The sequence below is a fragment of the Amphiura filiformis genome, chromosome 14 (genome assembly GCF_039555335.1).
Source record: "Amphiura filiformis chromosome 14, Afil_fr2py, whole genome shotgun sequence".
In the NCBI taxonomy this organism is placed as follows: Eukaryota; Metazoa; Echinodermata; class Ophiuroidea; order Amphilepidida; family Amphiuridae; genus Amphiura; species Amphiura filiformis.
In genome coordinates, this window is record NC_092641.1 from 30,381,099 (window position 1) to 30,403,649 (window position 22,551).

Genomic DNA, 22,551 nt, shown 5'->3' on the forward strand with positions numbered 1-22,551 from the left:
GTGGTGTGATTTGGTGGTGTGGACTCTGTTGCCTAGGTACGATAGGCCACCACGTTTCGTTTCTTTTTTTGTTTTGTTTTGTTTTACCGCCGCCACCGAGGGTGTATGAGCCAACAACAAGCCTTGATTGTATCCGTTTGTATGCAATACGCATTCGCCGGCCACGTAGACTACCCCGTAGTCCGCTTGCCCATTGTGCATACTCTGGATATTGTATTTAAGCTTAAAACTCTGATTTAATTAATGTGTGCACAATTGATAGATTTTCACATCTGATCTTTTCAGTCATCCTACTCCCTCTGTTTGTTAGCTTCCCAAGTGGACTACTGACTTTGGATTGTGGTTTTCATGCTTAACACGGCTGTGTATGAGCTTCTATGGATGAGATTGTCGGAAAACTAGCCTACTAAAATTGGCCATGATGTAATGCATCTTTAAATGGATCTGGCTTGTGATTGGTCGCCCAGATCTCGTTATGGTTTAAATCCTCCGGGTACCTGTCATTCCCATTAATAACTACATGGTACACAAGTATGCGGCTTTTGTGTTGTGTAATTGCATGAACGCGTCAGTGAGTGCATGAGCGCGTCTTGTATTTGCTTGCGGTTAAATTTGATTGATAAACAAGTATGATTGACAGTGTGAGTGTTAGGGACTTTGCCCGTTCAAAATCCCGTTTAAAATTGAAAGTCCATACTCCATAGTCTATTTTTAATATGGAATTTCGCGATTAATAAACGGGCAGATTCTAAAATCAGTTCAGTATTGAAGTGCCAATACAATTATGACATTATGATATGTTGCATTCAATAATATAAGCCTACGTACACTTTACTTTTTACTGTCACTAATATAATTATATAAACTTTTTCATAAAAATTTTATACTAGTATTTTAATGTAATAAATATCAGTATAATTTCGAGTTCAACTAAATGCTTTCATCATGATTAACATTAATAACATGCTTTTATTTATCAAAAATCGACTATGGCATAGTCTACCGGCCACGCTGCTCAGCGAACGCTCAGCCTGAAAGTATGAAGCAAGGTTTGTTACGAACGAACGAACGAACTGAAGACATGCATGAGGTGCTGCTCGCACCTAAAAACATTAGAGAGCTTTAATATCACTATGGACCACAATGGCCTCATCCCAATGCCATAGTTCAATAACCTCAATTAAACAATCAGAGAGCAAAATTTGACCTCAAGTTCCGGAGTATGAGTTTGTGTACCCACATTTCCAAAGGTCATTCCATGAATGTGCAACTGTATTGGGGTTAAAGAAATGTGCCCTGATAGATGAGTATGTTGTGGATCCTAGTGTATGGATAATATGGTTGGGTATTTATTAGCAATTATAAAGGCGTAATCAAGGGGTGCACTTTAAACACATATCTAAACTTCAATAATGTTTAGGCTACTTCTAACGCTTTCTAAACTCTTATGGGTGTTGACATTCAAAGTATAGCGGTAAATACTCATTAATCACTTTCAACACTAAACTAAACATAGACGCCCCTAAACCATTAGGGTACACATCAAATTATTTGCACTTTTAATCCCTAGCTGTAATAATTTTTAAACACGTTAGGCGTTTGCCAATTTTGTTATTATATGGGCAATTCCAAGCAAAAGTGGACATGACCCAAAACATGAAAAATGCTCAGAAATTCAAAACTACAAGTGCTGCAATGGCAAATTTGGTATCAAATGAAAGAGATTATCATACTCTTTAAATTAAGTCGACTTGCAGTTACATTATTGCATGTTTATCATGAATTTTCTTTGAAAAACCTGTTTTTAGCCAAATTTGTTACTTTTTTAAGTGAAAAAAGACCTATGTTTGGGATCTCATTTACACATCTTCATTAAGGTCTTATTTCATGGTTTTTTGTTTTAAATTGCTCAAGGAATATTGAAATTTACATATTCTATGATGTTTTTCATGTTTTTTTGTCTTGTTAATGTATTTATTACGTAATTTGTTTCCATCTTTTTGGGCGGACAAACTGTAGCACGAGTTACCGTAGCACGAGTTACCATGTTTTTTGCAAGCCAAAGTAAAACTATGAAGGACAAATCTTTTTTATGTATATCAAGATCAAGCTTAACATAGTAGTTACTTATCATAATCAATTAGGCTTTATAGTGTTTTTTGTTTTAGGACACCATCCAAATTAAAGCGAGTGATTTTTTGGCATGTCACGGCTCGTAGCACGAGTTACCGTTTTTCACAGCTGTCCCATACGTATAAAAGTTGATATCTGCATTTAGCAATACTATGAGGATCTAGCCTTGAATGTTGGGTATTAAAATACAAAAAATAAAGATTCCACTCAAATGAGTTTAAAGGTTGGAGCATAAAGTTTGTCAAAGGACACGATAAAGTGTAGCACGAGTTACCTTGGAATTGCCCTTATACTCTACATGTACCTTTTCAGAAAAAGGTTTCATACTTTGAAACATATTCTCCTACACATCACAAATCCAAAATAAAATCAGCACCGTCTTCCGGCAGACAGCGCGCGTCGTTTAACTTTATATCATTAACCCAGTTGTATACTTTCATCGAGTCGTAAAAAACGATAATTCAATTAATGGATTGTCTAAGCAGAGATTTACAGAGATTGCAATTTCATTTAATTGTAGGCAGCTGTGCGCATTTTATTTTATTTTATGCATTATGCAGTTTGTATTCGTTTTTGCATTCTGATTAACAGTGCTTAAACATAATACAATAACATATAGGTAATTAAATATAATGGTATGTCAATTAAATGAATTTACATTAACCCTTCTAAATATCTCAAACCATTTTATTTTGTGATTAACATTTACAGAACTTTGTTGCAAAAGGACTTTGATCCACTTTTTTGACTTTTTATGCAAAACAGCTTTTTTTAATTGTGCAATTATTACCGTACTTGTTCTATTTGAAATATTTTGGTTTTGGATACAGTGCTGATGAATAGAAACTAAAAGAATAGGTTTGGTACAATTTTCCAAGTCTTCATATTTGTTTTATTATTTCTTTTATATCGCGCCTTTTGTGGATATAAGGCCTTTTGCTGCAAAATAAATTTACCTCTTTTCTAGAAACCACCTTTACAATCTAATTTGAGCTTTTTTTGCACTACCTTATATAAATTGACTAATGCTTACAAAATCAAAAACGAAAAATTAAAATATCTCATTTACTTTTTAATTCTGAATTTTATTAAATTCGTCAAAATGCCATTTTCGGTCATTTTTTGAGTATATATTATTTCCGAAAACATCAATCTCAATGAGTGACATGCATGCTAAAACGTTCTGTATAACAAGAAAAGGAGTGGTGAAAACAACGCACAAACGTCACTTTCTCTTTAATTATACTCCTCCAGATTTCATATTGCCCGACGATAGGTAATTCTGAGCGAACGAGAAGAACTTTTCACTAACGTTATGGATTATCTAGACCAGGCTTCCTCAAATTAATTTGTTGAAGCGCCACGTGAAATAAAAGAAAACTCCAAAGCGCCACTCAATGGCTGCGAAGTCGCTGGGGGAGTCAGGGGGTGTCCCCCTGTGAAGCTATCGATTTTTGACATTTGAGGTGCAAATTACGCCATTTGGTGCAACATTTTGTACTATTTTAGCCTGTCTTTACAAGGATAGCATGGGAATCGCATTGTTTAATGTTGAAATATAGAATATTGGAGATATTCCTGCAAAGTTTGACCAAGGGTTTGATTTTTTTTAAATCTAAACGGCGCCGCGAGCCACTCGGGAAGCCACGGCTCGCCACATGTGATGCGCGCGCCGCTATTTGCGGACCCCTGATCTAGACCTTGTTCAATTCGGGCAAAGAAACAGTGGTGAAGACAACGCTCAAAAGTCACTTTCTCTTTTATTATACTCCTTTCAGATTTAGGATGAGACATATTTTCTAGAAATTCACAGAAAATTGCATCAAGATCGGTATTTGTGAGCGAAACAGAAGCACTTTTTACTAACGCTATGGATTATCTAGACCCTGTTCAATTCGGGCATAGAAACGGTGGTGAAGGCAACGCTCAAAGGTCACTTTCTCTTCAATTATACTCCTCCAGATTTCAGATTTAGGTTGAGACATATTTTCTAGAAATTCACAGAAAATTGCATCAAGATTGGTATTTGTGAGCGAAACAGAAGCACTTTTTACTAAACGCTTTGGATTATCTACACACTGTTCAATTCGGGCAATAGAAACGGTGGTGAATACAACGCTCAAGGTCAATTTCTCTTTAATTATACTCCTCCAGATTTCAGATTTAGGTTTAGACATATTTTCTATTTTGCAAGTTATTGCAAAGATTTTTTATGATATTTACTTTAGTGTATGTAGCTGTGAGGAAAAGCCGACGATCACTTTAAAATTTTGATCTTTCGTATTGAAGATATAGAATTTTCACCCCAATGACCTAAAAGATTGAGGTCTTTTCGGGAAAAAATGCGTATGTTCAATTGATCGTCGCACACAGCTACATACACTTTAAGTACATATCATTTAGGTTTATACATTTTACTTCGAGGACTGTCCGGGGAGGACTGTTAAATAATTATAAAAAAATAACAAAAATATAGATTTGTAATAATTTGCCATAAAATTAGTATTACGAGGGTCATTCAAAAAGTTCTACCTCCATGATATGCTATCTTACGTGTCAGGATATTAAAATTGCCCATGATTATACTCTGACATCTTGGCTACAACATAAAAATTGTTTGATGAAAATGTGATTTTTGGTTGTTTAGATATGTTGATTATAGCGAATACAGATTTGGTACATCGGAAACGATTAAACTGAAGCCAAAAGTTCAGTAAGCATGATCATATTGTAGCTGTGGATAATCTCCATAAAAATGTTTTTAGTGCGGTTGTCCAACTGCTTACTAGATAAATGAATAAATATTTTGTTCCCATTTGAGGTCCCTGACATGCCTTGGGACTGCAAAACAAAATAAAACACGTTTTATATGAGAAGAAAACATCAAAGGGTTGACCAGACACACAATTTGCAAGATTTCAACTACCACGTTTAAGGGTAATTCGTAATTACGTCCTTATTTTAAGCAATGGATGCATCTTGACGTGATAATAAGATGAATTTATTGTTATAACCTTGTGTATACTTACAATACTATACAAAATATGTGCATACGACTTATGTTATTTGAATGTATGACCCAATTAATACAACTAGAACCAACCAGTGTTCGCCCAATGGAAGTCAACAACCTGTGGAAAAGGGTCAATGCGAAGGGTATTCTGATTTGCGAAATACATGATAGCAAGTAAAACTGAACAATCTGCAGGCATTCGATATTGATTGAATTTGTTGAACTAAAATAAAGTAATTTAATCATTTTCAGAAATAAATCTGCAATTATTTCAACATAGATGTATGCAGCCTTTTTAATCAAAATTGGACATTCTTTTCAACCCGTTTCCGATGTACCAAATCTGAATTCGCTTTAACCAAGTTTATAATCTTACCTTGGGATTGCAACTAGTTGCAGCTGCATATAACTAGTTGCAGCTGCATAACCAAATAACGTTCTCTGAACGTTCTGAAAACGTACCGTTGACGTTTTCTAGACGTTTCGATAAAACGTTTTAAAAACGTAATTTTGTTGAAGGTTTTTACGTTCTAAAAACGTTATTAACGTCCAAAACGTCCTGAAAACGTTATAGGAATGTAAAAAACGTATTACATATTTTTAGATTTTTATTGCAGGACGTACTTGTCACCACCAGAAAACGTACAATACGTTTCTACTATGCTTTTAGAACGTTTTAATGACGTATAGAAAACTTTTACTAAGTAGGCCTACACTTTACAAAAGTACCAACAATATCATACATAATATACAAAACTATAGGTCCGGCTTCGGGAAGAAAAAAACGCGGTCCATGGCAGTTTTACAGTGACCAAGTGACGAAAACTCCGGACCAAAACTCGGTAGTATAAACACGAGAACCGTGTGTAGTGATACGTCTACCATGATGATGATAGTAATGTTTCACACCAAAGGTAATACGTATAACCTCAACAGTTCCATGTTCTGTTAGGAATATCCGTATTATCCCGGGAAAAATATACACGATAAGCAGAAACACAACATTGTATGCCAATACCTGTTTGGGATAGGCCTAATTATTATGTTGGTACCTATTAATTCCGCCAATAGGCCTACATGTACCAACAAGACACTCGCATTACAAAGACTATAACACACTTTCCATTTTCACAGGGAAGTGGTTAGTCGGTAACACAAATCAAGGAAAAAAACATCACTATATAGGCCTACCTGAAAATGTCACTTCTTTGTTCTTGGAAAACTTTGATGCTTTAATATAGAGGAATTATTCCTGGGGCCATGTGTCATCGTGAGCCCGGCATACATAATAGTACAGTTTAATATGATACATACATGTACACGTTGTACACAGTACTGTACTTGCTTTGGTGAATAATCGTTAAGGTCAAGTTCAACAATACGTGGGTGCTATTATAATAGTCTTGAGGTCAAGACACAAAGTGGAAGTGTACGTATAGGCACGTACACCATTTTCATAGGACCATTTTAAATCTTTGATCGAGGCTAACTTCCCTTTCACTTTTTGAAATGTTTACGTCCTACGTGTACATCTAGGCCTATAGAACTATTTATGCATGAGTATATAAATACAAAATCCTAATAATTATTTATTGACTCCATAGGCCTATGCAAAATGCAAATAAACGCGGCATCTTCATGTACACGTTTATGAATAAATTAAAATCAAATTTCACTTGTAGAAGTTAGAATTCTTCTTTTAGGCCTACATTCTATTGTACAGTTCCAATATTCTATCGATAAAACTTCCGAAATGTTTAACAGACGTCAGCACAATATATTTTGAGAAAGTTGCAGGCGAATGTTTTATACACGTCGCGAAATAACGATAACAATTTATAACGTTCGTAACACGTCCTGTGAACTTCGTTATAAAACGAAATTAAAGCTTCAACATTATAACCAAATCACGACGTTTTAAAGACCTAACCAGAACCTAACAAAAACGTTTTGTGTTTGCTGGCTAACTCGATTGCCCCCTATCACAAACCATACTCTATGCACAAACAAAGCTGGACCATGCCGTGTTCTAAATAGGCCTATATGAGCTTGGGGATTGAGGGCAGCAAAATATAAAGAAGTTAATGGGGGTGTTTCGTTTTGCCCCATGGTCCACTTTACCCCGGTCTCCCCTACACATGCAAATTTTGAGGAACCTGAGGGACCGTTCACAAACACTTGTTAAGGGGGGCCTGTTGCAAAAAAAATCGTCGTGAAATTTTTTCGGCCCCCACCCCTTTTCAGACCTCAAAAATTTCAGGATCCCCCTTTTTACATGAAAATTATGGGTTAAACCCATATTATAACATTTCTGTAAAAATAGATTAGTATTTATTTTCCATAAAATGTTAGCTTTTACTGTCAGTTATGTTAAAATTTTTTAAATTTTGAGTCGAACAAGTGAGATAAATCATAGAAAATTGGAATTTAGGCCTAGTGCCCATACATGTTAATTGCTCCTGCGGTTGTAATACGGTACGATCCTCGGGGTGTGCCCGGGTGTGTGTGTATGTGTAGGCCTATCCCGGCACGCAGTGTACTGTGCATAGCCTACATGTTCGACTAATATTTCCATCGTAATAATAAAACGCCGGTACGTTCCATCGTTTTATTCAAAATCTCGGATTTTGACACAACTACTAGCACTTCCCTGGGGGGGCTTCAACTTTGGAGGTGACGCGTATGTAGGGCTGTTAAGACCCCCATTTTCAGCATCGCTGCCAAAGACCCCCGTATTTTTTTACGAACACATGCTCTGTCACCCAAAGACCCCATATTTTTCCATTTGATCTGTCACCCAAAGACCCTACAAGTTCAATTTGAACAGCAACACTGATTTTGTTAAAAAAAAAAAAAAAACAATGAAATTTGAAGCCATTTAGAACTAGAAATTCGATTTTCGAGGTTTTTTGGCACTGTTTCAGCTCTCACCCAAAGATTCCATTTAAAAAAAGGTCATGTTCTCACCCAAATGACCCCATATTTTTTACATTTTGCTCTCACCGAATGCCAAAAAGGCATGCTCTCACCCAATGACCCCATATTTTTTACATTTTGCTCTCACCGAATGCCCCTTAGTGCGAGAGTGCCAGCCCTACACCTATATCCATTTCATATTGAAGTACCCCCCCGGGACAGCACCTAAAGTCTTGATTTTTGCAGAGTAGGCCTGGGGCCTATCTTTATTGACTATAGCCTTGTGAGAAGTGTACTCGTGTAAAAACCAGAATTAAAATTTTTTTGAGGGCGTTCTCCTCAGCAAATGTTGTAATATGGCTAGAGAAAAGCATATAGGCCTAAACTCAATTTACCCTGGAAAATTTGTGGTCAATTTGTTCAGGCCCTCCCCCTTAACGCGGCTGTGTACTCTAGCCATTGTTTCTTTCTCAAAATTGACTTTTTATGATATGTTTGTACCTTGTTATGTTTTTTATAAATACAAGGAATGAAAATCCAGATTTGTAAACTCCAACTGCAATATTTTAAGGATTTTATTTCACTATTCCACTCGTGTTTGAAATTGAAAAGGAAAGAAAATCTTTGTTGTACCAGCAAGGTCATCGCGTTGCGCGTCGCGCAATTTGTTAACGCACAAATACGTGACGCATACGCGACGCTTATCTGCATGCGCGGCGCATCTTATGGAAACGCCACGGAAGCACTGATTTCACAAAAACCTAGTGGTCAAATGGCTCCGTTTTAGCTGATAAAATGTGGGTTTTTCAAGTTCTTTCCCCGATTTAAATATCAAGTTATGAATGGATTTCGCTCAAACTTCTCAAGGGGCTGTGGATTTACCCGATGTTCACGTAATATAAGTTACAAAAACGAAAACTGTCGCATTCTCCTATGAGATTCGATGAAAGTGCAAAATGTGACCACTTTAAACTTCAACGGCCATTATTTCAATGTTCATTTTCTCGGTAAAATGACGATTTAGGTACACGATAACTCAATAAATACAGCATCTATAGGTAAGCAAATATGATCATCGTAAAAAGCATGATCGACTTAAGAAACGGTTTTCTCATTTTTTTATATTTTGGTCTATTTCCGATTTTGGGCATCATTTTGTGCAAATAGGCGTTTTTGAATTTTAAAAAGTTCATTTTGATGCCTTATATGGTCAATATCTCAAAAAATAAGGCCAATATCAAAAAAATTAAAAAACTGTTTTTGGAATGGAGCCTCAAGATTGAGCTAAAAACAAAATAAAATATTTTGGAAAGAGTGTTTTTTGTTATGATGTACCTAACAAATATTGCCAAAAACTCACTTTTTGTGATTTTCTTCAAAATTGTTGTTTTTACCCCAAATCTGTATTTATATTAAGATTTATTGATGTCTTGCCTTCATAAAAATGTATACTTTTATATGTTTTGCGCGAATAATTACAAAGTTATTGCACTTTTACTACATGCATGTCTGAGAGTACACAGCTGCCTTAAGGGTCAAAACTTAAGCCCCCCCCCCCCCTATTTTGCAGTTTTTTGCATCAGGCCCCCCTATTACAAGTGTTCGGTGAACGGTCCCTGAATTTTAAAACCTTAAATAAAAAATATCATGATGCGAGCGCAACGAGCAGGATATTTTGCATATTTTAAAGTGTTCCTAACGTTTTCCTACAACTTTTTAAGGCGTACATGCTAGGCCTAGGACTACCGGTAGGGCCTACGGTAAAATCGAGTGCCCCCGGCTGGCCCCCTTTCGACCTGCCAAAAATTGCTTGACCTCCCCACCTTCGACCTGCCAAAAATGCTTACCCCCCCCACCTTAGGCCTGCCAAAAATCTTTGCCCCCCCTAAAATTGACCACCCCGGGGTAGGCCTACACATAATTATTGCACCACCCCTAATTTGGTACACTCGAATATACATACCGCCCAGGTCTATGATGACGAGCTGTTGATAACATTGATATGATTTTTTTTTTCTGTGTGAACTGAGATTTTCTCGGCAATTAAATCACTCTTTTCACGATTCACGAGGTTGAAGATAAATAAAATAAGGTCAGAGACACTCAGTAATATAATCTCCTTCAAATAAGCTATTAGGTAAGTTTAAATTATTACTTGAGAGTGGAGTATTTCGTGATCCTAGCATCCTCTTTTTATGACATTTGTCAGTACATACAAAATGTACATGCATATCATATCCAGACATAGACTTTAAGCATCATATTCCGAGGCGCGGAAGTACACCAAATTGGTGTCGTATGACCATTGACATTCTTTTGTGGCGAGTGACATGTCTTTCAATTCACGCCGAGTGTCCTTGACAGGGTTGACTATGCTTCAGTGGTCATGAAAGAATTCAAAAGATAACCTCTGCCCTATAATCCCGAGCTATTGTCTGAAACTGCACCTCGGAAGATGTATGGTAACAACTCAGTCCTCAAATGATAGTCATATAACGACCAAAAGATAAGTGACTGACTATCATTGAGGACTGAGTTCCGCAGTCTAATGCATATCCACGAAAAAAGCCTATTCCCAAAATTTCAGTTGATTCCGATTTTGTGTTTGCGAGTTATGCATGATCACCGTTGAAATTTTGTTCTGGTGCACCAGAACGAAATTCAAATTTCACGATATCTTTGCTTAGAATAAAACAAATTAATCTGCAAGAAATATTTTGAGGTTTCCAGTGATATAAAACCTCAACTTTTTTTGAGAAAAGTGGGGGAATGAGGCTGTGGATCATGAAATGCCCTTAAGTTGTAGTACTAGACTGCCTTGTAAATTAAATTGTAATCACTACTTGTAAACCGGGGGGGGGGGCACTCGAATATGAAAAATTGAAAGTGACGTACCCTGTGCCCACCAGTGTACGAAATTAATGAGGGGTCTGTCAGTTTAGAAATTTTCAAAAAAAGAGCGTCATTTTGTTGGCAATGTCAAAAATGGGGTGATTTTGTATGGGAGCGCCCAAAATTCCACATGATCATATTCATACAAAAAAACTAATCAATTACCCGGCCCGGTACCCAATTTTTTACACAAGTTTACAAAATAGCCAAAAGTCTTTTTTTTTCAAAATGCACACGAAGCATGCCGAAATTTCAATTTTGAGGCCGTAATTGTTCAAAAAAGGGGTCATTCAGTGTGAGTGTAGGCTACTGAAAAAACGGGGTCATTGGGTGTAGGATTTGCCAAAAATACCAGGCCACGGTCTTTTCATGGGCAGATGACTTATGTCAGTATATTATGGGAGTGCCCCCCACCCCGGCATGTAAACAATGTTTTCTGTGTTTACTTGATTGAGAATTTAAGTCTAGCCAAGAATTTGCTCACCGATCACATTCTACCATTGCATTCAAAATCTAGTTGGATTCGCTGAAGCATGACTTACAGCCGATCACGATAGGCGATTCAGATTGCATCAAAAATGTTGCTAAAATTACACTTCAGCCTGAACTTTTAGACTGTCCAAAATAGGTAAATCTTGCTCAAAAGATACAGTTGACTCATCGAAATAACTTTCATCCAAACGTCAACATTAACAGAATAAATATCCTCTGGTGCAAAAATCGCTGTCCGACTGAAAAATGTTAGCAAAGTACTCTAGCATCAAAAGCGGAACTATTGTGTGCAAATTCGAAGGTAGAGTTCTCGAGTAATGTGTGTACATTATAATATTTTGCACTAAACCTTTGACCAGACTCACCAAATAATGTGTCAACTGTAAAAACATTTTTATGGGTTCCACAGCACTTTGCCCATTATTTATACTTTTACTGCCATGTGTTATTTGGGTGTAGTAAAGGATACTGCATTATTACTCTTTATTTATTCATGTTATTTCTCAAATTTGTTCTCATTTTCTTTCCGTATAGCCCAGCATGCTTATAGGGGCTGTGCAATAATTATGAGCCTGGGGGATTTTCAAACGGCTTGCCAAAATTGCTTCCCCCCCTCGAGCAGAAAAATTTGCTTAAAGGAGTATTTCGTGATCCTAGCATCCTCTATTTATGTCATTTTTCATTAGATATCCACGAAAAAAACCTATTCCCAAAATTTCAGTTGATTCCGATTTTGCGTTCGCGAGTTATGCATGATTATGTGTATTACCCTGCTCCATAGACAATGCGTTGTAATTTCGTTCTGGTGCACCAGAACGAAATTCAAATTTCACGATATCTTTAATTTTTGCTAAACGAATTAATCTGCAAGAAATATTTTGTACATAAACATTATGTAGCCAGAGGTTTCCAGTGATATAAAAATCTCAACTTTTTTTGAGGCTGTGGATCACGAAATGCCCCTTTAAATATTTTGAGGGTCCGAACTGTTTTCCTAAAGTCATGCGTCATGAATTGGGGGCAAAACGTGTTACATGCTCAAAATTACATGCCCCCCTATTTTTTTCCCTCCCTCCAGGGCTCATGATTATTGCAAAGCCCCTTATATGCCTGACTCAGTCAAGAGCATTTTGTTTGAGCCTGGTCCTATCTGGTCCCCAGTGTTCTGTCTTCATGTGGGGCGACCATTTTTAAAATCAAACAAACATTGAATGGTTTCATCAAGCTCTTGCAAAATTCAGCTTTAATTATTTGGAAATAAAAGTATCAGTTTTTGCAGTGGCATGCTCAAAATTATATATGTCTCACCCGGTGCCTGCACTCCGTGTATCCGCAGGTACTCATGCTTGTTGAAATGTGATTTGTGAAACACAAAGAAATTTTTAACCACTTGTTCGCAAAATTGAAAAAAAGGTGCTCTTCATTTACGAATATATACATATAGGCCTAGTCATTGTAGTTTCATTAGTCTTCATTTGTTCATTATTCTTCATAGGGTTGAGAACCAGAAAGCCTCAACTCACAATCACCGGAAGAAATATTGATTTTTGAAGACCAATCACCATTTAGCAAGGAACCAACTAATTTATTTATGCTCATTTTGTGAGAGCTGGTCATGTAGTGAGTTACGGCTTTCAGGTTCTGAACCCTCGATATTTACTAATCCCATGCCCAGATCATCTCAGTTTCATATTCCAATATACATCACATCAATTATACAACGCATGCACAGGTGTTGTGTATTTTATTAAAAAATTACTTATATTTTTCAGCCAGAAAGCAGTACAGTTCAGTTTTATAATGTAGGTATAGTCAACACACATACATCAATACAAGGATATAATGGTAGTATAAAACATTACAACATTCAATTTACATACTGTATGATATTGAGAAACATGTACATCAGATGTCTACTGAAACTCGGGATTCAAATGCACTTTTAACAAACTTTATAACTAAAGAAATAGCATCATAATCCTAAAATCCCATTAGCAGCAAAAATATATATCATTATCAGAATATCATAAATCTCTGAAATATTTGAGAATAGTTTAGCACGTAAGTCAGCATAATCAGTACATATACGAGGGGGTATCAAAAAGTTTTAGAAATCGCACAGAAGTGAAAGAGCTATATCAATGAAATTTTGTCAGGGCAATCACTGGTCCTTATGTACACTATGATGCAAAAATGGTCTCATAAGAATGTTTACTTTTTTACAGGCGCTAGATGTCAGTACCTGCCTATGTAATCAGTATAACCAGCAAAATGGAGAAAATTGAGGCATGTAGCATGATTAAGTTCCATTTTAAGGGTTACAGTGCCCAAAAATCTGTGATGAAATAAAATTCATTTTCCAAAAAGCTACAGTGACAATATCACAATCACCACCGATGATAACTTTCATTTCATCATCGATTTTCTAGGCACTGCAACCCTTCAAATGCAGGATCTTAATAACGCTGTTTGCCTCAATTTTCTCAATCTTGCAGTTTATGCGCAGTAACTGGGGCAGCAGGTTATTAGCATCTAGCGTCGCCTGTAAAAAAAGTAAACATTCTTATGAGACCATTTTTGCACCATAGTGTACATAAGGACCAGTGATTGCACTGACAAAATTTCATTGATATAGCTCTTTCACTTCTGGGCGATTTCTAAAACTTTTTGATACCCCCTCGTATGTACTAGAAATATTGTTCCTGTTTTTAGTGGAAAAAAGGGGTTATAGCATCATAGCATGTTTGCATGGGATACTCCTTGCTCTCGAAAACTGTCTTCTAAATCTTCTCTGCACTTCTCCATAGCTTCGTGTCAACCAATAGTTTTTCACTATGAAACCACGCTGAAGTGTGGAATACTGTGGAGCCATTTCAATAACTCTTGACAGGTTTAGCCTAACATACACTGTCTACAGTCTATAACCATTCTGCCACAACATCTAATAGTAATCCAATTGCATCAATTATACTACAATTTAAATTACCGCCCTTAAAGGCATTACTCTCAACCAATAAATTTTTATTATATCGTGTGTATATATATATATATTATGAATGAAGAAATAGGCAAGGAAAAAATAAAACATTTCCAAGATTTTCAACAGCATTCTCACTTTTAAGGTATTTGTAGTAAAATAGAGCTTTGAAAATGGTGCGCGACTGATCCAGCGTTGCGATGAAAAGTGTAAAACACCTACTTTCCTTTAGAATCATGTAACTTCTGAACAAGATGTGCTATCTTAATGATCTAAAATTCTTAGAGAAGATAAAACTACTATAATTTCAAATATTAAAACAATTAACCCAAAACTGGTGCCAAAAATGGTAAAAAAAACTCTGCAAAAATGAGAAGTCGTCGGTACCAATCATTTTGATACACCCTGTATATCCTCTTTTTACACATTCTTCTTAAAAGGGTTCATACATTACAGATTTTTCTTTTGATTTATATGTTGACTTGTATATAAACAGTTGCTTCATGCTTTTCAGTGACGCATTCTCAGCTTTGGGACCAAAATCATATCTTGAATTGCTTATAATTTGACTGTACAGGCTCCTAATATGGATTTTGTTGGTAATAACTGGCAGCAACAACCACATCCTGTTGATGTAAGAGCACCATACAGCACAGTAAGCTGGTCATCTACAAGTTGGGTCTGCGATGCTGAGACACAAACATTACCACTTCGTAACCTTGTCAGTGAGGTATGTACATGTATGGATACAGGGTGGGTCTGAATACCACTTAATGTTGGGTCTGAGATGCTGATCCTATGTCCTTGTCATTGATGTATGTATGAGTACGGTACTTGTTGGGTCTGCGATGCTGAAACACATTGGAATTTCCAAAGGCAGTGAGGTACAGTTTGTCCACTCTGAAGTACAATGTAACAATGCGCGCGTATACAGCGCGTTAACAGTGCGTAGTGCTGCGTCTCAGCTGCAGGTATGCGTGCCTTCTAAGTCGGCACAATGTATGCGCCTGCGTCTGTACTTTGTACTTCAGAGTAGACTGACTGTATGTATGGGCACAGGGTATGGGTGGGTCATGAATGAATGAATGAAATCTTGATAGCTTCAGTGATAAGCACTGCTTTGTACTGTAGCACAAATTAATGACATGATGATATAACATACATCAAACAGCAATTTGGTATATCTAATTTGCAATTATCTTCTCCATTTCTGCTTTAATAAATTGTGAAAGACCATTCCATACACATGCTGTTCTAATATATGGAATGTGCATAAACAATGAATTACTCAAGAGGGCTGAAATGGGGGTCATAACCGCTACTCATACACACCTGTTCATACAACCTTTTAAGATCAGTGCCCCCCACTCCCCACTCCCCCCTCCCCGAGTACCAGGGAGATATGGGTTGTTTTACAATCAGGGTACACAGATTGTCTCACTGGGGGTGAAAAATGAAGTGTCTAGTTTTTCCTCAATTTTATTTGTTTTTGTGTTGTAGATGGGTCAAATAGGAAATCTGTAAAATTTTTAGGCGTCAAGTGTTCAGAGTTTCAAGTTATGCCAGAAACATGTTTTTGATGCACATGTTTCTGTATACCCAATTTTTCGGAGAGGACACATTTTGACGGAAACCTGACTTCCAACTTTCAAACATGTGATACATGGAAACTAAGTGTAGGTGGAACTAATGGGGGCCAATAATTAGGCATGGCAACTTTTAATCATAAGTTAATCTAATATTTGAAACAGGGTACAATATGGTGCTCAGCCCAAATGTACCCTGATTGTAAAACAACCCATATATAACAGGCCCAGGGTAGGTCAGAGATAATGAGACACAGACCTTAAGGGGGTACTACACCCCTTGATAAATTTGTGACTAATAAAACTCTGGTAACAAAAGTTATGTAGGCCTATATTATAGGGGCAAGGAATCCAGTTACTACACTGGAATTTCAGTGACTCAAGACAAGTAGTTATTGATTTATTGATCAAATATTGGTTTCCCTCATTTTTGACTGTAACACCACAAATATTGTCTGTGCTGAAATAAAATTCCCAGTGCAGTAATTGTAGTCCTTGCCCCTATAATATACATATCTTAATTGTCACCAATGCACTATAATTCTTGAGAAAAATGCAAAAATAGGCACAAAATTGGCCAGTGGTGTAGTACCACCTTAACAATACATTTCATAATCTACTCAAGGAGGTATGGATCGATATCATAGCATAAATACTTGTCTGTCCCATTTTAGATTTTCTAGGACCCATATCCCAATAACCATTTCTTTGACAACTTCAAGGGTGTCACCATACATTTGTAAGTTGCAAGCACACATGGTTAGTCATCACATCTCAAATAAATTTTGTATGCTTTCATGTTTGGGCTTAGATAGAATTGTAATTGGTTTGGTCTATACAGTCAAAGGCCTTTGAGAAGTCAGTTATGACTAGATTCCCAAACCTGACTCACAATCTTTGTAAAATACATCAAATAGCTCAATCAAACAATGTGATGTTGAGGAACACGGTAAAATACTGTAATGGTTGATAATGGTCAATATTGCATCAGGATTCAGGAAACTAATTTGTGACAATACAGTACAGTACACACTAACAGACCTTGACTTACTGAGATGTGAAGAAATAGGAAGTAATTGAATAATTGAATTTGAGCAACAAATGCTCATGAGCATTTGTTGCTCAAATTCAATTAGTTTGCCTAATGTCACACCATAGTTTAAGCATGGTTTAAGTTATACATTTCTTGATTACTATATTATTTCCTGCTTTATCTTCAGGTACTCAATGCCATGGTAACAGACCACATGCAGAGGATGGGACTGCCTCTGATATCCTGCCCTCACACAAGAGGACTTGGCCTTCAACTTGAGAGTATCATCAATGGCATTGTCCACAGTCACCAAGTTATGTGCTTACAATCCAAACAGCCTACACACCATAACTTGGTTCAGAAGGTTGGTAATAACGAAGACGAGGTCCAGGAAGCATCTCGATTGATAGAAGAAATGAGCAGAGCTTTGACCCGGCCAATGCAGGACCAGTCTGGATTTGACACGGCTACAGGTATGAGACAACAAGTACAACAGAGGAAGAGAGCTATGGAAGGTACAGAGTCTCGTGCACCTCGTCAACAAAAAAAACCAAAGAGAGCACCAAAAGGGACAGTATACCCATGTGCAAAATGCGGCACGACTTTTGGCATGCAAAAAGATCTGATTAAGCACTACAATACCGTGCATTCCCTAACTAGGCCCTTTAAATGCAACCAGTGTGAGTCATGGTTTAAAACTAATCCCGATTGCAATAAACACATTGCATCCGTTCATTTAAATTTATACAGGTTTTATTGTTCTATTTGTAACAAAGGATGTTCTACACAGAAAAAATTATTTGAACATGAGAATAGTCACTTAAAAGAGGAAGATAGGCCTTTAAAATGTAAATATTGCAATAAGGGTTTTACAGCTGAAAAAAACTTAACCCAACATGTTAGAATTCATGAGGTAGAGACGAAAGTCCAGTGTGAACTGTGCACGGCAAAGTTTGTGTCATACACCCACGGCTACAAACTTCACATGCAAAAAAGTACACAAAGCGCATGTAATGTATGAGAGTCATAAGTGTTTAGTATGTGATAAAGAATTTGGAGACATAAAACAGCGCCCTCTTCTGATGGAACACATGAAGGAAAACCATAGTGATGTGGGATTCCTTTGCAATGAATGCGGAAGGATATTTAGTACCACGGCTCAGTTGTTAAATCATGAGAGTGAACACATGAGGATCCCCATGTCTGCCTACAACCCACAGAAAGTTGAAGTCGAGGTCGGTGATGCATCACGAGAATTATTGATGTGCCGTTTATGTGGGGGTATGTTCACGCTTCAATCGGCTCTAGATCAACATTTGCCAATTCATTTCAACAATGAGGATGCCCTTTCGAATGAAGAGCTAGCAGACATTTTCGACATACAGCTGGGAGCTGCTTGTACCAGTGATATTGGACCTGTGGTACTGCCGAAATGGTCAGAGGTAGAATCACAGACTGCTTCAATAGAGGAAGAGAATACTACCGATGAGGAGTGTATTGGAAAGACATCAAAAACTGCCACCAAACGTTGGACAGAAGAATCAGATTCACCTTCACATGCCAGAAAATCTTCAAAAAAGAAGAAAAGGAAGAGGTTGAAAGCTCTAAAGAAGTCATCAGGTACTGTAATTGTTAAGCATCTAGTGAAAGAAGTAGACAAAAGCTGCCAATCTCAGGCACTGAAACTGAAAAATGAAAGTGAAGCAGAAGATGGTGCTGCACAGAGTACAATTGCAGTGCGCAGAAGTGAATCAAGAGAGAACAAACATGATAGCAGCAAAACAGCAGGGCAACTGGAAAATGCAGTAAAAGTTTGCAGCAAACCACAGCTCCAGATACGCTTACCGCACGGTTCAATTTCGGGAGGTAAAGAAAGAAACAATGCACTAAATCCGGACCAAGTTAAGGAGATGATTCGGACAGGAAAAATGACAATATCCATGAAAGTTCCTGTGACAAAGTTGCAAGCACCACCATCTGGGCAGACACCGTCATCTTCATCTATTCAACAGAGTACCAGTAAAACAGTGGTTGACAGTGTGTTTACTCCAGGTACCAGTGTACCTGGACCAAGATCGGATGCCAGAGCTGCCGGATCAAATTCAGACACAAAACAATCGTCATCACCTTCATCAAAAGAAGGAGATACCCATAAACCTCTTCCCATGGCTGACAATGATGCTCCTACTCCCGCTAGTTTGCCTATTTCAAATGATGATAAAGCTGCATCTTCATCTAAGTCTGATGCTAAGGCTGCAGCCTTATCTATGCTTGATATAATGAGGAAAACGTCAAATGTGCAACTTAAAGTCGGCACTACAGAGGCAGGCAAAGTTGCTGAGCTGAGTCAAACAGGGGAAAAAAAGCTCTCAGTGAATGAGTTTGCACCAAATCCAGACCAAGTTAAGGAGATGATTAGGACGGAAAAAAAAACATTGTCCATAAAAGTTCCTGTGACAAAGTTGCAAACACCATCATCTGGAGAGACACCTTCATCTGCATCTATGCAACAGAGTATAGGCAAAACACTGGTTGTAGTTGACAGTGCGTTTACTCCAGGTACCAGTGTGCCTGGACCAAGAGTGAACGTCAGGGCTGCCGGTGAATTAAATTCAGACACAATACAATCGCTCTCACCTTCATCAAAAGAAGGAGATACCCATAAACCTCTTCCCTTGGCTGACAATGATGCTCCTACTCCTGCTAGTTTGCCTGCTTCAAATGATGATAAAGCTGCATCTTCATCTAAGTGATACCAAAGCTGTATCCTCATCTAAGTCTGATACTAAGCCTTCATCCTCATCTGAGTCTGATACCAAGGCTGCATCCTCATCTGAGTCTAATACTAAGGCAGCATCCTCATCTGAGTCTGATACCAAGGCTGCATCCTCATCTAAATCTGATACCAAGGCTGCATCCTCCTCCAATGTCTGATACCAAGGGTGCATCCTCATCTACATGTAAGTCTGATACCAAGACTGCGTCCTCATCTGAGCCTGATACCAAGGCTGCATCGTCATCTAAGTCTGATACCAAGGCTGCATCCTCATCTGAGTCTTGATACCAAGGCTGCATCCTCATCTGAGTCTGATACCAAGGCTGCATCCTCATCTGAGTCTGATACCAAGGCTGCATCCTCATCTGAGTCTGATACCAAGGCTGCATCCTCATCTAAGTCTGATACCAAGGCTGCATCCTCATCTGAGTCTGATACCAAGGCTGCATCCTCATCTGAGTCTGATACCAAGGCTGCATCCTCCGGCAATGTCTGATACCAAGGCTGCATCCTCATCTAAGTCTGATAACAAGGCTGCATCATCATCTAAGTCTAATACCAAGGCTGCATCGTCATCTAAGTCTGATAAAAAAGGCTACATCCTCATCTAAGTCTGATCCGGGAGTCTGATACCAAGGCTGCATCCCCCTCCAATGTCTGATACCAAGGCTACATGTACATCCTCATCTGAGTCTGATACCAAGGCTGCATCCTCATCTAAGTCTGATACCAAGGCTGCATTCTCATCAAAGTCTGATACCAAGGCTGCATTCTCATCTATGCTTACTATTATGGGGAAAACGTCAAATGTGCAACTTCAAGTCGGCAGAACAAAATTCATGGACATAAACTGAGAAATGAGGATGCTAGGATCACAAAATATGCCTTTAAAATTTAATTGAATTCTGTTTTGAACTCCAAAATCTCCCCCACACCTTATAGCTTTTCACTATTTTTGGGTGACAATTGTTTGGTGTTAAACAGCTTGAATTTGTTCCGAATTCCAAAACCTTCCCCTAGTGTAGTGTGGTTTTCAAATCTTGCCGTATTTGAACTATGGAATACTTATCTGGGGAAATACTTGTAAATCCTATTTAGACAAACTTGTCAAGCTTCAAAAGTGGGCAATAAGGACAATTTCTAATAGTCACTACAGAAGTCATACTACGACCCTTTTGGGTTACTCCTTCATGTAATTATACACGAAATTAGGGTTAGGGTTAGTTTAGGGTTAGGATTAGGGTTATGATTATGATTATGATTAGCTTACACAAAATAATTACATGAAGGATCGACCCATATTTGCCAAATATAATGTCTTAACCGTCACTGATATGTATACTTTTGAATTGGGTTTTTTATGTATAGATACTCCATGAATGAGCTACCTTCTTCATTTAAATATTACTTTCAGAAATGGTATCTGATATCCATTACTATTCGACAAGACACTGTAACAATTACAATCTAACTAAAAATAAGAAAACATTTCCAGATCATTATGTTTGTACTAGTGGTCCCTATCTTTGGAATACACTAGAAAATCAACTTAAAGCCATATTATAACATTTCTGTAAAAATAACTAGTATTTAGTATTTATTTTCCATAAAATGTTAGCTTTTACTGTCAGATATGTCCCTTTTAATTTTGAGCCGAACAAGTGAGGTAAAGCATAGAAAATTGGAATTTACTACTAGCGCCCATGCATGTTACTCACACGGTTGTAATACGGTACGATCCTCGGGGTGTATGTGTATGCCGCACGCCGTGTATGTACCATGCATACGTGTTCGACTAATATTTCCATCGTAATAATAAAACACCGGTTCCATCGTTTTATTCAAAATCTCGGATTTTGACAAAACAACAGCACCTAAAAGTCTTGATTTTTGCAGAGTATTTTTATTGACTAAAGTACATTACAATCGTGTAAAAACCAGAATTTAAAAAAAAATTGAGGGCGTTCTCCTCAGCAAATGTTATATGGCTTTAAGCAATCTAAATCAATTAAACATTTCCTTAATCAATTTAAGCAAAAGCTAATTTCAACTTACGTTTGTTTGTTTTTTTCTTCTCTTTTGAGTACTTAAAACAAACTTAAGGGGTGGGGTATGAACGTTTGGACGGTATTTATTGTGGGACATTAGAGCACATCAGATATATCGAATTGCATTCTGAATACGAAGAATGTCCTGATGATATCAAATAATTTTGATTTTTTGAAATTCGCAATGTAATACACATTTTATGGCAAATGATTAAAAATAGATATTTTTGATAACAGTACTCGAAGTAAACTTTATAAATCTGATGATTTACACTTAAAGTGTATGTAGGTGGGATGAAAAGCCGATGATCAATTGAAAAATTTTGACCTTTCGTATTGAAGATATGGATTTTTTTTCCCAAAACACCAAAAAAAATAGGTCTTTTTGGTTGCTTTGGGGTTGGCCAAGGTTTTTTTCCAAGGAAGAGGTAGCTCATTAGGAAAGGTAGGACAAAACCCCACAATTTCACACAATGAACTCCAAATAGGTGACCAGTTATGATAAGGCCCACTGGCAACAAAAGCAATATTTTCAATGGGTTTAGCTGCAACCTTTGAATATGTATCTTTCATTGAAGGAGCCATCGTGACTACAAATGGCCTAAATGATGGTAGCAAATTTACCACCATAAATGGCATTTCTATCAACATTGAATACCTTAAATGGCGAACCCAGCATTAGCAA

At 37.4% G+C, this 22,551-nt stretch overlaps 1 protein-coding gene across 1 annotated transcript; it reads left to right on the forward strand.

Annotated features, from left to right (window-relative positions):
* The first annotated feature begins 10,075 nt into the window (after positions 1-10,075).
* On the forward strand, positions 10,076-19,860 carry LOC140169941 (uncharacterized). The gene is made up of 3 exons (XM_072193252.1): positions 10,076-10,199; positions 15,001-15,153; positions 17,230-19,860. Exon 3 carries the CDS (start codon positions 18,056-18,058, stop codon positions 19,793-19,795), a length of 1,740 nt encoding a protein of 579 aa, XP_072049353.1. The 5' UTR covers positions 10,076-10,199; positions 15,001-15,153; positions 17,230-18,055; the 3' UTR covers positions 19,796-19,860.
* The last annotated feature ends 2,691 nt before the right edge of the window (positions 19,861-22,551 follow it).

Coding starts and splice junctions, on each gene's coding strand:
- LOC140169941 (XM_072193252.1), top strand. CDS start 18,056: ATGTATGAGAGTCATAAGTGTTTAGTATGTGATAAAGAATTTGGAGAC.